Genomic DNA, 17,290 nt, shown 5'->3' with positions numbered 1-17,290 from the left:
CAAGCCCCTGGCCTCGGGCTCCAAAAAGCACGCCCAGGCCCATGGAGGGCACACAGCCCAAAGGGGAGATCCCCTCCGCTGCCAGCGCGCCCCTGGGAGTGGCCCGTGAGAGCTGATCTCGGCCGGCAGGGGGAGAGCAAAGGGCCGCATGGCCCAGCCTGGATGGCACTGGGTGCCAGGCCAGCACAGAGGGTGGGCGCTGCGTGCCCCCGTGACAGCATGTGCTGAACTTTCGGGCTGGTCAGCCTGCATAGCCTCCCCTCCCGCCGGGGCAGGCTGCCACAAGCCAGCCGGTTACTGCTCCCCTGCACGGGAACAGGATCGTGGCACCTTGGGAGCTCAGCCTCAGGTCCTTGGTCGGTGGTGTGACAACCAGCTGCCATGGAGAGGAGCGAGGCCCTGGGGGCAGAGCGGGCAGATGGGCTCCTAAGATTCAGAGCAGCGGTGCAGGGAGGGGGAAATTCCCCCTCCAGCGGCAGGGCAGCTATGACCTGTCCCATAGGAGCTCTGCCAGCTGTGGAATCAGCGCTGGCCACGCCCCTTTCCCAGCCAGCCACGCCCACCTTTGAAGCCACGCCTCTCCCCGCAGGCTCCAGGCCACATCAGGTGGAGGAACCTGGCCCCACGCTCCCATCTCAGCTGGGGGTCGGAGCAGGGCTCGTGCTCTCAGGGTCCCTGCTCCTGGCGGCATCTGGCAGGGCCCCTTGTACCCTCCCCGTGGGGCTTATGGGGCTCGCAGGCCCATCCGGGGAGACCCAGCCCAGGCCCTTTGCCTGGGTGCGGTGGCGGCAGGGCCTGACGTGCGCCGGGCGGGGGTTGGGGAGGGCCGGGTATTTGCCTGTGCGCTTGCTGATCGCTTCCACCAGGCTGGACGGGAAATAGCCCACGCGGTCATTGCCGGTCCGGTTGTCATGGATACAGCCCTTCCACCTGCCGTCCGCATGCTGCTCCAGAACCTGCACGACAGAAAGGCCCGGAGAGGGGGGCGCTCGCTGGCGGGGCCGAGGGGACGGGAACCGCAGGCGAGAGCCAGCCGGCAGGAGAGACGGGGGCAACATCCTTCTGTTAGCTCCTGCCAGCGAGGGCTGGTACCCCAGGCAGGCGGCTGGTGATCGGCTGCAGCCATCTCGGCGGCAAGGGGGCAGTGGCACTGGGGATGGGGAGGCACTAGGGCAGGGACTATAGGGAACAGCCCAGTGCCGACCAGATGGTGGGGGGGCAGAGACCATAGGGAATGGACTGGCGCTGGCAGGGGGGCAGGGACCATAGGGAATGGCCTGGCGCTGGCCAGGCAGCAGGACTAGAGGGGCAGGCAGATGGGGCAGCGCGTGTCCATCTCTGCCCAGGCACGACTTTGAAAGCGGCCAAGAACGCGTAAAGGACCAAACTCCTGCCAGCCCACGGGCTCGGGTGGCAGCCCCATCCCCCCAACATGGGGGTGGGCTGCTCCCATCTCTGTGAGCGCTGGGTGTGGCCAGGGCAGCTGCCTCCCTGCCCAGCCCCTCGCTACGGGGGCAAAGGCTTCTCTAGCCCTTTGCCATCCTGGCTAGTCCTGCCTTCTCCGAACAGGCTCTTTCTACCCGCCTCGGCATTGGTCCCTTGGTCCCGCCACCCCCACCCCAACTGCAGTCTGAGCCCCACATTGCTGGTGTGCCAGCGGCTGCCCAGGCAGCTTGGTGCCAGCGAAGGACTCCTGCCTTGGGGCACTAAGGGGCAGCAGGCTCCTCCCTCCCCGTGAGCAGAGGGAGCCGAGGGGCAGGCTGCTGGAGGGAGGGGACTGGGGTCATGAGGGCCGTGAGCCCAGCCCTGGCCTGGACCGCCGCTGCCGGCTCTGCAAGCAACTCACGGTGATGACGTCTCCGGCTTTCACGTTCAGGCTGGTCAGGTCGTAGTTGTTGCAATAATCTTTAACGGCCCTGACCTGCAGCGCCGCCGAGGCGTCTGCCGAGAGAGCAGGAGGGAAGCGTCGGAGAGAAAGCCCCACAAAGTAACCTCCCTCTCCCGCCCCCGAGCAAGAGCTCTGGGCTCCCTGGCGAGGAACAGGGGACAGGAGTTCCCTGTAGCTAGAGCAGCGACGAGAGAGCACCCACTGCTCCAGCGATGAGCCGCGCCAACCAGAACCGGAATGCAGCGCTAGACCGTACTATCCTGTTCAGCCACGAGGAGGCGCCGTGTGTAGCCGGAGCTCAACCAGGCCCGGCAGAGCATTACAGGATCCTAGGATGAACACCATGGGTGTCCGAGCGAGATCTGTGCCCTGTCCACATCTGGTACAGAGCCCCTGCCAGGGAGCTCACAGCCCTTTGCAGAATCAGAACCAAGTCCCCCACCACTGACTGGCAGCCACCTCTGGGGCAAAACGTGGCAGCTGTTTAACACCAATACCCCTGAAGGGCTGAGGACAGCGATAAAGGACATGACTGTCCTGGAGAGGGAGTTAGACCAGGGCTAACGGCCCTGCGCATGTGCCCCAAGGAGAAAATGCTCCAAGCAGCTCTTGAGTTGATGCACTTGACCTTCGTAGGTGGTTCAGAGTCCAAGCCCCAAACCCATCAGCTGGCGGGGAGCTCCCTGCGTGTGGCTGGGGTGGAGCATGAGGGGCCATGGCGTGAGCCCAGGACTCGCCCCCCACACAGGCCAGAACTCACCTCCCACCCCAGGGCGACAGAGCAGCTCAGAGCGGCTGGGAGTCACTGCCCTGACCTTGGCAACAGCAGGGCGGGCAGGGACTCTGCTCCTGTCAGCGCGGATGGCAGCCAGTGGAGCGCGCTGCTCCCCCATCCTGGTGGGATGTGAGGGGACCCCGGGCATTCCCAGCACCCGCCCATGGAGGGAACCCCCCCGTACCCCGCAGCATCTGCTTGATCTCCTTGCTGGCTTGGGTGGCGGTGAACTGGTGGACGATGTCCAGCGCCGTCTGGCTGTACGTGTTCCGGATGTGGGCGTTGATCCCGCTCTGAAATACAGAGACAGATTGAGGGGAGGTGCCCCCCCGCTGGCCACAGCAGCCACACCCAGCTTGCAGGCAGTTCAGGGGCGCCACAGCGAGACCAGCTGGGACAGACTCCCACAGGCTCTTGGCCTTGTGAGCAGCGCGTGGGCTCAGACAAACTGCCCCCCGCAGGCCAGCACCACCCAGCCAGTTGCATTGTGGGAGCTCAGTGGAGACCCGGGCCTGGGATTGGGCGAGGACTGGCCAGTGCCCATTGCATGGGCAGCATGTGCACTGCGGGAATGAGCGTGAAACCCATGGGGTGATTGGGGCGGGCTGGTTATAGGGGGCTCGGGGACACACAAAGCCAGTGGGAGTCAGACCCTCCCTGCCCTGCAGTTCAGGGTGAGTCAGTGCCCACTCCTGGCTCTGCAGGGACACCCCCTGGACATGACAGAGGCCGAGGGGGTTTGCACACTGGACTCTCTCTCTCTCGGCCCCCCTCCTTCCCATTCACTTCCTCTCCCCCATCTCAGCGGCTCCCCGCTGCAGTGCATCGGGCAGCAGCAGAGCCCCCCAGTCCAGAGGGAAACCCCCTTCCTCGGCACAGGACTGGAACCGAGACCCAGCCAGCTCCCCGGACCTGAGCCCGGGGTTCCTGCCGACAGAGCCGGGACGGAGGGCACAGCTGCCACGCTGGCTGGGTAACTGGGGCAGGGGGTGAGCAAACACGACACGCAGCAGTGCCCCAGCCCTGGCACAGCCGAGCCGCCCTGGGGACGAGCTGTCTCCCCCCGAAGGAACACCCCCAGGAGGGTGGGCTCCAGGAATGATGCTGCAGCACCACTCGCATTGCCCAGCACCCCAAGGACATAGGGGGCACCTGGGCAGGGGGATGCTCATTTCACAGCCCCCTTGCAAGCCAGGCCAAAAGCCCCCTGCACTGGGAGGGGCCCCCTAATGCTGGAAGAGCTGTCAATGGGGAACAGACCATGCCCTGCTACCCCAGGACAGGAGAGTCCTCCGGCTAGTTCAGCAGCTCCTCCCCCCCCCCCCGCCCTGCCCCCGGACACACGCAGCGTGACACAGGAGCCCTTACGTCCAGCAGGAGGCGCACCACATCCGTCTTGCCGCACAGGGCTGCCTCGTGCAGGGCCGTGCCCGCCTTGGTTTGCCGGTTGATGTCAATGCCAGCCTGCAGCAGGAGCCTGCCGGGAGCGCGTCAAACGGGTTAGCGACGCGGGCCGGGGGAAAGGGGGGGAGAACAGGGGCAGGCGGGTGCAAGCTCCCCACATGCAGCTGTGCCGGCATCCCTCACTCCTGACCCGCAGCCCCGCCAGCCCAGCCCTGCTCTGCCCCCAGCTCTGGGGCTGCCCCTCAATCCCAACCCACAGATCCAGGGCAGAGGCTGCTGTTTATGGCAGATTCTGTGGCAATTTCGTCCTGCACCCCAGCCCCTCTCGTGGGGGGCGGTTTCCCTAGAGCCCGAGTTGCCAAAGCAGGAGACTTGCTGCGCTCGTCCCATTGGTGCCCACGGTGGGCGGGACCCAGCCAGAGGGACTCAGCCCCTGCCCCACCCAGATTCTAACGCAACGACGACTAAAATCCAAAGGTCCCCTCCCCTGTGGGGCATGCAGCGGGGCTCTGTTCCCCCCACTCTGCTCCCCCGCCAGCCAGCTGGGAGATAACCTGCAGCCCCCCCACACCCACAGACACTCCTGGGATTGCTGATGGGCCCGGGAGCCGAGCGTGCGACTCCAGCCCTCCCCCTCCATGCTGCAGGGCCTGGGGGAGCAAAGGGCAGGGGCTGGGGGTGAGCAGAGAGGCAGCTGCCTCCATCCCGGCCACATCTGCAGCAGCTGGGAGCAAACCTGGCCGAGGTTACGGCACTGCCGCGAGCCAGTGCTGCAGGTGGGTGGCTGCGAGGTGCAGAGCCAAGGGGCTGGGGGAGGGGGTCCTGTCTCAGCTACATTGCCCAGCACCGCATGCTTGAGCCACCTGGGCAGAGCAGCATCCACCGCCGGATCCCACCCGGGCACCATCCCACAGGACTCTGCTGCTTCAAAGATACTGCCTGGCCCTGCAGCCTGGCCATGAACTATCACCAAGGGGAGCCAGGAGGGGCAACACTGAGCCACGGGGCCAACCCACAGAGGGCAGCCAGAGTCAGGGCACGGCCTTGCGCTCAGTGGGAGCAAAGCGCGCGCAGAACATCCCAGGATTGGGCCCACAATGCCAGTTCTCCCAGGTTGGGTCCCTTTTCCCCTTCCTCTGAGGCCCAGGCAGGCCAGCACGACACACACACACTTCCTGGGGTGGGCAGCCGTGCCAGCGCTGCGATGGGCGGGCACCCGCCCCCAGCCCTCTGACCAGCCTGGCTCCCTGCACGTGCTCAGAGTCTCGTCTGCTGCCAGACGCTGGGATCCTCGCCCTGGTCTGTTCACTCCCTCTGAAGCACCTGGCACCAACCTCTGTCACAAGACAGGACACGGGGCTGGCTGGGCCATTGCTCTGATCCTGTGCAGCCGTTTGTACGGCAGAAATCCACGTGTGCTGCGTCCGGCCCCTCCTGTCTGGGAACAGGGAGCCAGACTCCAACCCGGCTCGTGCAGCATGAATATCGCGCCCAGTCCTGGGAGCCGCGTTTTAAAGGGGGCGAAGAACGACACTGGAGGGTACAGGGAAGAGCCACAAAAGTGCTTCAAGTGCTGGAGAAAACAGCCGAGAGAGACTGAAAGAGCTCGGCCTGTCCAGCTTGGGAAAACCAGACTGAGTGACTTATTCCAGCGTCTAGGCCGGGCCCTTGGTGGGGAGACGCTAGGGGGTGCTAAGGGGCTCCGGGACCCAGCGGGGAGGAGAAGAACAAGAGCCAGTGCCTGGATGCTGAAGCCAGACAAATTCCAGCTAGCAATAAGGCACAAATTGTTACCGGGGAGGGTGGAACGAACTGCCCAGGGACGTGGTGGATTGTCCATCCCATGAAGGCTTCAGATCGAGCCTGGGAGACGCTATAGTCAAACCCGAACTCTTGGTCTCGGTGACGTTTTCTGGTAACTGGTGACGTTTTCTGACCCGTGCGAGGTTCAGACGAGATGAGCGATGCTCCTTTCCAGCCTTCAACTCTATGCAACAGCAGCTGGCTCCAGCCCCTGCTCACTTCTCTCCACCTCACCAAGAATCCCACGGGATGTCCAGGTGGCCCAGAGGCTAGAATTCCGTGGCAGGGCCTCGTCCCAGCTATGCCATCAGCCCAGTGTGACTCTCTAAGCTCCAGGGAGAGTTTGTGAAGACGCCAGGGAGTGAAACCCATTGTTCGTCCCTTGGAGAATGCGCCCAGCTAGCCAGGAACCCGAGCTCCAGCCGCCCTCGGGCTGTTGGCTTTAGCAGAGGACGCTAGAGAAACGTACATGGAATCCAGGCTTGATTTGCTGGAGACACAAGAACACCCAGCGCGGGAAATGGAGCAGCCTCGTTGCAGTGAGCGAGACGCAGGAAGCAAAGGGCCAGAGAGCTCTGCCGGTGGAGCGATGGAAGGGGCTGGCGGGGAGGAAGGGAGTTATTTACCCCTTCCCTTAACACATGAACCAGGGGACACCCCAGGAAATCAACAGGCAGCGGGTTTAAAACCAATAGAAGGAAGTGCTTCTTCACACAACGCACCGTCAACCTGTGGAACTGCCTGCCAGGGGATGCGGTGAAGGCCAAAAGTATAACTGGGTTGAAACAGTAATTAGACACGTTCATGGAGAATAGGTCCATCAATGGCTATTCGCCAAGATGGTCCAGGACACAACCCCATGCTCCGGGTGTCGCTAAACCTGCCAGAAGCTGGGACTGGGCGACAGGGGACGGATCAGTCGGTAATTGGACTGTTCTGTTCATTCCCTCTGGGGCACCTGGCATTGGCCACTGTCGGAAGACAGGATACTGGGCTAGATGGACCATTGGTCTGACCCAATGTGGCCATCTGTAGGCAGTAGCCCGGGGGAGGAGAAGGTTCCTGGGACAGCGTGTACCAGACTTGCCCCGCTGAGCAGTAACTCGACGAGCAGGCTGAGGGTGCACGCTCCAGTGGTTTGTGAACAGCACTAACCAGCGTAGCCCTCGGGGCCGGCCCTCCCTTTGTGCGGCGGGACACAGGCCATATCCGAAACGAGGCCTGGGACAGCTCCACCCTAGAACAGGGAGTTACCATGGGGGGGGCACTGACTGAACTCCACCAGCAGCCCTTGGGGGGCCCTGCTTTCCAAAGTGCCGTGTCGCCCCCCGGGGAGCCAGAAGGGCCAGTGGTGGAGTGGAGGCGGGACACAGCTGGCCTCTCGGCCCACCCCCCGACCCACAGCAGGGCTCAGACCTGCTGAGGTACCTGGGCTGTGTCTCCCCTGTGCTGCCTAGGAGGGGGTGCTTAGTGCCTTTGCAAAGCCCATGCACCAGGCTGCACCAAAGCGCCGACGGGATACGATGCCAGGGGCTGCTGCTGGCGCCCCAGCCCGCCCCCCCCCCAGGGACTCAGGACATCTCCCCTTCCCATTGCCTGGTTGGACCAGCTCCCCCCCAGATCTGCACCCGTGTGCCACAGACGCTGCCCTTTTTCCTCCAGCCCCCCGGCTGGCAGCAGGCTGCACGTGGCCCCCAGGTGCGGGAGTCAGGGCTCCATCCAGTGACTGGCAAGGGGCACAGGTTTGCTGGAGCGGGTTATTTTCAATGAGCTGCCCAGCCCGTGGAGCTGGTGAGCACCAGTCCGCGCTGCCCGCGATCTCTGTAGAGTAGGCGAAGGAAGAGGGGACGGCCAGGCCTTGGAGTGAAAGAAACTCTCTGCGGAGGACGCGGACAGCTGCTCGCCCTCCCCCAGCCCCGGCCTGGCATCCCTGAGCTGCACTGCACCGCCGCAGACGAATGCCGTCCGGAGATGCCCGGGGGGTGGGGAGCTCGGCATTACCACTGATGAGGTCAAGAGCCAGATCCAGCAGGACAGCTGCTGCCAGGCTCCGAGATGAGCCCCGCTGAGACCTAGAGCCTGAGGAGAGGGCGTCAAGCCACAGGCAATTTGCTAAATGACTCCAGCAGCCAGGAGAGGCCTTGCCCTCACTCTGCTGCCCCAGGGGGGTGCTGGGCATCAGGGATGCATCCCCCTAGCCCCTCGTCACGCTACCAGCCACCTCCACTGCAATGCCGCAGCTTCTCCAGCAGGTGGCACCAGTTCAATGAGAAACCTGCACCCATGAGCCCACTGCACGGCCCCCAAGTGCCCGGCCCTGGGGCCAGGCGCTCTGCGCCCCCCGAGACCCCCCACCAAGGGCCAAGAGCCCCTCACCCTGAGCCCAGCGCCCCGGGACAGGTGTCTCTGGGGGAGGGGACACACGTGAACTAAGCCTGTGACTGCACCGGGAGCGGGTGCCAGGCTGGATAGGTAATGGCTTTGTGGGGTGCAGCTGGGGGCATGGGGGAGGGGATCCCAGCCCCCCCATCTCCTGGGGCGTTTCACACGGGGGACTCAGGCCAGGTTCGTTGCACTGACGACGACAGAAACGGGCTTGGAGCCTTTCCGCCAGTCCCTGAATTGCACTAAATAATAAAGCACCCACAGGCCCGACACGCAGGGGTTAAATGACCCGCCAGAGACTCCCGCCAAACGCCACCGCTCGCTGCAAAATGTAACCCCTTCCGCCCCTCCACTGAGCATTCTGGGTGGGGCAGCTGCTACCAACCCTCCAGTCCCTTCCCAGGGCACTGTCAGGGAGACAAACCCCAGACGCTCTTCCTGCATCACCGAAAGGCAGCCAGCTCTGGGGTGGAACGTGGCAGCTGTTTAACGGCGCACAAACATATTGCACAATACATGGGAACAGAAGGGAGAGATCCCAGTGCACACGGCGTGTAAGGAAGCCAAGCCGACCAAGCTGCTAACACGGACCTTCGCGGTGAGTCGCCAGCGAGCTCAATCCACGAGTCCCGAAGCCGGGATCGTGTGTTTTGGGGCTTTGGACTCTGAACCAGCTGGGTCTGGGCAAGGCCTGGGGCTAACCCCTCGTATGCAGAAACTGCCATGGGGTCGCTCTCGACCCTCCCTGCCGCTCCACCGCCACTGGGCCCTTGTGGTACAGCACAGCTGGCCCCACCTCGCAGCCAGCAGCAGCCTCCCCAATCCTTCTTGCCAGGGGGCTGCAGAACCCACCTGGCAGCCAGGATCCGAGGACTAGGACCCAGACAGGCAGCACCCTCCCGCCAACCAGCCAGGGCGCTGGGCGCTGCAGCCCCGGGTTCAGAGGCATGCTCGTGACAGCCCCCCTGTGACTCCCGGGGCAGGCTGTGCCCCAGCAGTGACCAGAGCACTGAGCTCAGCGGGGGAGGATACGCAGCGACCCAGCCCCTGGCACTAGGAGGGGCCTGGCCTTGGGGGCGCGGCTGCCCATAAGAGCCCAGCTTGGGGGGGCCCCACAGTCAAGACCTTGTCTCCGACCACTGCGGCCAAGGCAAAGTGAGCATCGTCCATGCACGCAGCCCCCCAGCGCTCTCACCTGCCGCTGCCTGCCAGGGTGGGCGGCTCGTACCCCATTCGCCTGCGCACACGCCCGGCGCCTGAAATCTGCCAGAGGAGGGGTGCCAAGGGGACAGGAGGGGGCAGCGCACACCAGGACAGGGAGCCCAGAGCACCACAACCAAACGCCGCCAGCCCCGTCAGACCAGGGACTAGCTGGGGCCGGAGACTGGAGTCGCCAGCTGCCAAGGGGGCGTCTCTCTCCAGGAACCCCTCCCCCCGTCGCCCCCCACTGCGTCAGCCGGGGCCCTCCCCCGGGCGGGGCTGGCGCTCACCTGATGATGTCGATGTGCCCGTTCTTGGCTGCCAGGTGCAGGGGGCTGGTGCCGTTGGGGTCGGTGGTGTCTCCCGGCTTGGGCTCCAGCAGGGCTGTGCACATGTTGCTGCTGAGAAGCAGCTGGACCACCTGGGGCACCAGAGATGGAAGGGACAGGGCTGGAGAGACAGCTCGGCTCCCCTGGAGACGCAGATCCCAGCCCGGGGGCGGGACACGGTGCAGAGAGCACGGGCTGGGCCACCCACCCCGGCACCAGACCCATCCACGCACCCTTGAACCGGATCCCCTGGGCAGGGCAGGCTCTAGACCGCAGGACAGGGCAGCCGTTAAGCTGTGGTCCAGGGCCTGGGCTGCTGACCACAGACAGGCCGGCGTTTTTCAGCGAGCCGGAGAACGTCTGCACTGGCCAGGAGAGCCCGGGCAGGAAGGTTTATAAAGCATCAAACTACCCCCCGTTTCTTCTGAGCCCCTGGGGCTGTTTGCCAGGCGGCCTGGCCCAGCCCCCCAACCGAACGCTGCCCCTGCCAGGGGAGCAGACCCGCAGCTTGCCCTGCTGCTCCCGGGCGCTGGTCTGGGATGCACTGAGCTCCGCCCTGCCTTCAGGAGCAACTCACCTCCCCCCGCTCTGCGCTCTGAATGGCAGGCTGGGCTCTCGGGGCATCCCAGCCCCCGGTGCCCTGTGCCCCCCGCCCCGGGCGCTACATGCCGGCTGCAGGAATGCAAGGGAGTATTTTCCCAGTCTCAGCCGATGTGGAGCAGGAGGGAGAGCGGCTCCTGCCCTCCGTCTCCCCAGGGCAGCCGGGGAGTGAATCCAGATTTCCCCCGCTGGAAGTGAGAGCAGGATCCCGGGAGTGGAGTGGGATCCCGGGCAGGGGCAGGGCGAAGCTCCCCACAGAGACGTAGCCCCAGCCGTGCCCAGGGAGAGGGTTGCCAGGCCAGCTGAGGCCTGCAGCAGGTTCCACTGGTGCTGCTGACTGCGTCGTCGAAACGGGGCTCAGGCATCTGGATGGACTTACCCCGACCCGGCCAAACTCACACGCCAAGTCCAGGGGCGTCTTCCCGCAATTGTCCATGATGCACGGATTGGACTGGTGCTGGAGCAGCATCTCCGACTGCGGGGCGGGCAGAGAGGGCAGAGCTCAGCACAATGCCCCACGAAGCTGGCACAGCACACGGAGCCCGGCCCACCCCTCGGAGCAGGGGCGTCAGGGCAGCATCAGCCAGAACAGGAACCCATCCAGAGTACGTGGCACCATCCCGGGCTGCCAGCTGGAGATGCAGTCTGACACTGGCTTGGCCAGTGCCCCTCAGTCCCTGCCCGCAGCCCCCTGCTAGCCCAGCCCTGGGCCCCCCCCAGCTCTGCCAGTGCCCCTCAATCCCGACCCACAGCCCTGGGCTCCCCCCACCCCAGCTCTGCCAGTACCCCTCAATCCCGACCCACAGCCCGCTGCCACCTCAGCCCTGGACTCCCCCCCCCCAGCTCTGCCAGTGCCCCTCAATCCCGACCCACAGCCCCCTGCTAGCCCAGCCCTGGGCTCCCACACAGCTCTGCCAGTGCCCCTCACTCCCGACCCACAGCCCCCTGCTGGCCCAGCCCTGGGCCCCCACACAGCTCTGCCAGTGCCCCTCAATCCCGACCCACAGCCCCCTGCTGGCCCAGCCCTGGGCCCCCACACAGCTCTGCCAGTGCCCCTCAATCCCGACCCACAGCCCCCTGCTAGCCCAGCCCTGCCCCATCCCCCCCAGCTCTGCCAGTGCCCCTCAATCCCGACCCACAGCCCCCTGCTAGCCCAGCCCTGCCCCATCCCCCCCAGCTCTGCCAGTGCCCCTCAATCCCGACCCACAGCCCCCTGCTAGCCCAGCCCTGGGCTCCCACACAGCTCTGCCAGTGCCCCTCAATCCCGACCCACAGCCCCCTGCTAGCCCAGCCCTGGGCCCCCCCAGCTCTGCCAGTGCCCCTCAATCCCGACCCACAGCCCCCTGCTGGCCCAGCCCTGGGCCCCCACACAGCTCTGCCAGTGCCCCTCAATCCTGACCCACAGCCCCCTGCTGGCCCAGCCCTGGGCCCCCACACAGCTCTGCCAGTGCCCCTCAATCCTGACCCACAGCCCCCTGCTATCCCAGACTTCTTGAAATACCAGTTATGCCAAACTGAAGGGTGATTCTGGGATAGGGAGAAATGTCCCGCCAGGACGAGAATGAAACCTACCAAGCTCCCCGATGGGTGACCAGCTGTCATACATGTGGCCAGGCCTCCAGCCCCAGCTGCTATCCCAACTCACCCTTCAGTCCCCTGCCCTCTGGCGGGGGCACCCCCCCTCTGCCTCTTACACACAGAGCGCCAGCCAGCCAGCGCCCACTGCCCACGTGAGCAGGCAGATCCAGGAGCCTGGCCAGCGCTCAGAAACACAGCCGCCCGCCCCTCTGGCCAGCGCTCAGAAACACAGCCGCCCGCCCCTCTGGCCAGCGCTCAGAAACACAGCCGCCCGCCCCTCTGGCCAGCGCTCAGAAACACAGCCGCCCGCCCCTCTGGCCAGCGCTCAGAATGCCCCAGGGAAGGAAGCCGGCTTGGGGCGGGCAGCTGAGCACATGGGCGTGGCCAGCTCCCGGGTGCCGGGTCCCCTCCCGGGATGCTCCCCATCCTCCCACGCCCTCCAGCCTCCCCCATGCTGCGGAGCTGCTGCCGGCTGACCGCGCTGTCAGCCCACCAGTCCCGACCCGGCGCCCAGCTCCCAGCTCGCGAACCAGGCCCCCGGGAGGGGTCGGCGAGCCCGGCCCCCCTTACCACGTCATAGTGCCCGTGCTGCGCCGCCAGGTGCAGGGGGATCTGCCCCTCGTCCGACTGGACGTTCACGGCCGACCCGGCTTTCAGCACCATTTTCATGGGCTCCTTCTTGCCTTGCCAGGCAGCGTAGTGCAGGGGCCGCATCCCTGCAGGGATGGAAGGGGAACGGCCGGCTGAGCAAGAGGTGCCCCCCCAGCCAGCAACCCGGCCACAGCCCGCACGGGAGGCCTGGCTGAGTGGGTGCCTCCCGCCTCCAGCCCTGTCCAGGGAGGAACCGACAGAGCGGCTGCCCCCGGAGCCGTGCGTGGCCCCGGGCCAGGGCCAGGAAGTGGAGTGACCCGCTGGGGGGGTGACACGGCAGGGAGAGGAGGGGGCAGGGTAAGAGGGGCAGGAGGGGGCAGCCAAGGAGACAGGTTCTGGGCAGTATCCCCCCTAGGGCTGGGGGGTGCCTAAGCTGCAGGGGGGAGCCCGAGAACTGCTCACAGCCAAGGCAGAGTCAGGCTTCCCGGCTTAATGGTGCTGCTGAGGCCTGCCCGTGTGCTGGGGGTGAGGGCGCTGGCACCAGACGAGCCCTGAGCTCCCTACCCAGCCCCAGCGGTGGGGTCCCGCCAGCACACTGGCTGCCCTGCTCTGGGGCTCGGGTCTCTAGGGCATCAGGCTGGCAGCATGGAGAGCCTGTGGCCCCTGCTGGGAGCAGCCGGACGGGCACGGCCCAGGCACCACTGCTGTCACCAGGCCAGTTACGGAGCTCCCTGGGGTTGCACTGAGCTCCCAGCCCCTGCCAGGGACCCCGGCACTTGCCTTTATTGTCCTTGATGTCCACAGCGGCCTGGGCCTCCAGCAGCAGTGAGATGAGCTCTGTGTTCCCATTGAGAGCAGCGTGGTGCAGGGCCGAGAACCTGGGGAGACAAGGCACAGGGTGAGGCCGTGACCCTCGGGTGCAGATTAGCGCGTTAGCGCCAAGAGGATGTTTCTGAGGGTCTGGGGGCCCCACCACCCTCGCAGTCAGCCCCCTCCCCACGGAGCGCAGGCTGGCGCAGGAGAACACCGCAGAGGGCGCAGCACGAACCACGCCACAGCCCAGGCCTACAACAAGGGCTGGGAGATGTGGGATTCGCTCTTTGGTGCGGAACTCGATTGAAATTTCCCCCTGGGTTACAGCAGCAGGCCCCAGCTCAGCTCAGCTGGAAGGCAGCGCTGGGTTTCTGGGGAGACCCTGGGAGGTCCAGGGGACAGGCAGTGGGATCCCAGGAAGTCAGTGACCCAGGGAATCGCCGTCACCACAGGGCAGGGAATCTGCTTTTTAACCAAACTCTCCCCACCCCGGCCCCCACCCCCGGTTTGGCACCCAATTCTCCAGCCAGGCCTGCAGTTGACCATATGTCTTGGATCAAGAACCCACTGCGAAAACGGGACTGAAAAGCAGTGCAGCCTAGTGCAAAGAGCACTGGACTGGGATCTAGGGGGCCTGGGTTCTCTTCCAAGCACCAGCCTGCTGGGTGACTTTGGGCAAAGCCCTTCATTGCTCGGTGCCTCAGTTTCCCTTTCACCCTTTGCCTGTTTGGACCATCGGGGCAGGGGCTGTGTGTCCGTGCTGCGCCCAGCACAATGGAGGCCCCATCTTGGCTGGCCTCTAGCTGCTACTGAAATATAAACAATAAACCAGAAGGAGCAGCCAGGACCTTTCCTGGGTCCCTGACCTTTTGCTCCAGCCCCTGAGTCCTGCAGCCTCTCCGGCTACGAGACCGGGTGTGCCGGGTCATGTGCTGTGGCGCCGGACGCTGAGCCGAGCAATCCAGGCTGCAAGGGGCCACGGACAAGGCCTTGCTCAGCCCCTCCCAGCCAGGCTCATCAGGAGAAAGCAGGACAGGCGCTGACCTACTTGCTTCTGTAAACAACCCAGAATCCTCTGCGCCACTACGATGTTCTCCTGCTGCCTGCATCCCACAGGCACAGCTCCTTACCCGGGAGGAGGGGTCTGGGCAACCGGCTGCCCAGGGGTGCTGCTCGCTGGAGGGGGAGTCGGGGGAAACCGTTAGCTAGAGCGCAAGGGCTGAATCCGGAGCAGGGACCGTGCAGGGAGCACCCCGGGGGCTCTGGCTGCACTAACACTAGCAGGTCCCGGCTCAGCCCCCGTGTTGCCTCGAACAGCCTGAGCGTGTTCATGGGACATGCCTGGCAGGCCCAGGGCAGGCCTAGAGAACCCAGGCTCAGCTGTGCTGTCTCCGGGAAGCGCCTTCATTCCACGCGGGAGATTGTGTCTGTGCCCACCGTGTTCGTAGCTCTCTCTCTGCAGCCTGCAGGGCTGGCCGGGGTGACAGGCTGTGCATACCATGCCGAGCTCTCCCAGCGCTGCAGCAAGCAAACAGCCCTGCCTGGCCACGCTGGGGATCTGTGGGGCGAGCCAAGCCAGCACCCCACGCTGTGCACTGCACCCTCGCCCCACGCAGCACGAGTGGCTGGATGCCGGGTCAGAGGTAACCAGCATAGCGAGAGGAACGCAGGGGACAGGATGCTGTCAGCACGCCCCAACTGTGGGCCAATGGGCCTGGCATGCCATGTGGGGAAATACCGCCTGCCCCACTGGCCAGAGCTATCACGGGTCGGCTGCCTGGCACTGCACGCTGCATCCCCATTGCAATGGTGCTGCCATTGTCCATCAGCGCCTGGAGGGCAATAACCCCTCCAGCTCTCTCTCTCCTTGCCACTGTCTATGGCACACAATTTTAACAGTGAGGTTAGCCACTGGAACACTTCGGGGGGTGGCTCCATCTCTCAATCAAGACCGGACGTCGGTCTCTCTCTACGGGATCTACCTGCACAGAAGTTCTGAGCTCAAAGCAGGACTCACGGGGGAGATCTAGAGCCATTCTGAACATACGGGCCCCCTCTGGCCTTCCCGTCACTGAGTCTATTCTCCCGACCGTCCCCCTGCAGAAGGGAGATGGCCACGGAGCAGGGAGCGGGGGCACCACAGAACTGGACTGTAACCAGCAACACGAGTGCCCCTACGGCTGGAATAGCGGGTCCCAACAGTGACCGTGCTCAGCTGCATGATTCCAGATACACCCCCCAGAGATGGCAGCCGCTCCCACCCTGCTCCCTTGGAAACCTCCACCACGGAGCCTTCGCTCTCCTGCAGCCCAGCCCAGCCCCACTGCAGCAGGAAGCTACTGTCTGCTGGGAGCTGATGGGCTCATGCCGTGCAGGGGAAAGCCGGGGCCCCCCAGCAGATGAGCAGGGCCGCCATTCCCCTTCTCATCTGGAGGTGTCTCCCCTCTCCCCCACCCCGGAGCATCCCACCTAATCCAGCCTGGCGGGCTTTTGATTTAATTTTTAATGAAAATGCCAGTAACTTCTGCAGGGAGCGCGGGCGCTAATCCGGCCAGCTCGGGAGCGTTGCAGAGCAGGGCGGCTTCGAGTGAGGAGGGCCCCCCACAGGAAGGAGCAGGGCGGTGCTGCCCAGTAGTGCTGGCAGACAGGAACTCATCTACGAACGTGCCGCCCGCCCCCGGTGCCTGGCGTCGCGGCGTGCCGGGGCACTGCAGCTGGGCAGTACTGTCACCTCCATTTCACAGCTGGCAAAACCCACGTACAGAGAGGGGGGGGGGGATCTGCCTAGGGTCACCCAGCCAGTCTGCAGGAGAGCTGGGAAAGAACCCAGGAGTCCCAGCACCCAGCCCAGCTCTAACCACTAGACAATGGTGCACTCGACAAGAACCCTGCCCCTCTCTGCCATGCATTACAGCAAAGGGACGAACTCAAACCTCCAGTCCAAACCGCAAGCCAGACCCTGCCCCAGCCCGCAGACTGACCGTGCGCCGGCCCATTAGCAGGGAGCGCGGCAGGCGCTGGGACACAGCAGTGACAAGGATGGTGCAACGCGAGAGCTGGACGTGACATTTCCCATTCACCTCCCGTTGCCAGCCCAGCCGGGGGAGAGCCCTGGGGACGGAGCTCTCCTTGGGTGCCTGCCTCTGCATATCCCTACAGCTGCCCTGAATGCCCCGGGCTGCTTGCGGGAGTGCCGCCCTCCCCTCCGACACAGCGAGAACTGCCCCGAGCTCCCTGCCCATTCACTGCAGCACAGGACAGCCTCGGATCTGCCTCCAACCCCAGCCAAGCCCAGGGTCTGGGTGTCCCATGGCTGAATCCCTCTGGAGAGCCACCCAGCACCTGAGCCTCTGGCTCCCCCGAGCAGACAGGGAGCGAAGCACGGCGGTGGGCACAGAGCGGGGCAGCCAGCCGGGATCCGTGGCCACGCGAACACCGGGGGGCTCTCTGACTCCTCTGGAGGCTCAGGGGTTCAATCCCCCGCTACTGGCGACCCACCGTGGGGCCTGGAGGACTAATAATCCAGAGGCCACGAGAGACCCGGATAGCAACACCGGGCTGTGTCATTCACCTGGGAGGCAGGTGCTGCGCCAGCCCAGCATTTGCCCAGCCACAGCAGACTGCCCTAGGGAGGGGATCGTGCCCGGGGGGGGGGGGTGCAGGGGAGCTGCCCACGAGGCCAATCACTAGGAAGGGGCGAAGGGAATCAAAAGGAACCAAAGCAACTCAATGGGAACCCCTGCCCGGAACCCACCCAACTCCCTGATTGAGTTCTCCAGCGGTGCCTGCCCTCGCTCCCCGGTACTGCAGCTGGTCCCAGGTCTGCCTCCGTGCTCTCCCGGCCCTGCCACCCCCCAGCAGCCATTTGCTCATCCCACGCGGCTCAGGCAGGCTGCAGCGCCTCCCCACGCAGAGCCGGCTCAT

At 65.2% G+C, this 17,290-nt stretch overlaps 1 protein-coding gene across 1 annotated transcript in view; it reads right to left on the bottom strand.

Moving 5' to 3' along the window:
• The window catches only part of CASKIN1 (CASK interacting protein 1), a 155,298-nt gene that overhangs the window by 32,840 nt on the left and 105,168 nt on the right, over positions 1-17,290 (bottom strand). Inside the window, exons 3-10 of the mRNA XM_065412256.1 lie at positions 13,334-13,431; positions 12,533-12,678; positions 10,764-10,859; positions 9,746-9,876; positions 4,032-4,140; positions 2,848-2,956; positions 1,847-1,941; positions 839-956 (exon numbers count right to left, since the gene is read on the bottom strand). Of these exons, the coding sequence (XP_065268328.1) occupies positions 839-956; positions 1,847-1,941; positions 2,848-2,956; positions 4,032-4,140; positions 9,746-9,876; positions 10,764-10,859; positions 12,533-12,678; positions 13,334-13,431 (902 nt within the window). The remainder of the gene's footprint in view (positions 1-838; positions 957-1,846; positions 1,942-2,847; positions 2,957-4,031; positions 4,141-9,745; positions 9,877-10,763; positions 10,860-12,532; positions 12,679-13,333; positions 13,432-17,290) is intronic.

The sequence above is a fragment of the Emys orbicularis genome, chromosome 10, assembly GCF_028017835.1.
Source record: "Emys orbicularis isolate rEmyOrb1 chromosome 10, rEmyOrb1.hap1, whole genome shotgun sequence".
Taxonomy (NCBI): domain Eukaryota; kingdom Metazoa; phylum Chordata; order Testudines; family Emydidae; genus Emys; species Emys orbicularis.
The sequence above is the reverse complement of the archived record's forward strand: the minus strand, read 5'-3'. Positions and strand labels throughout refer to the sequence as shown.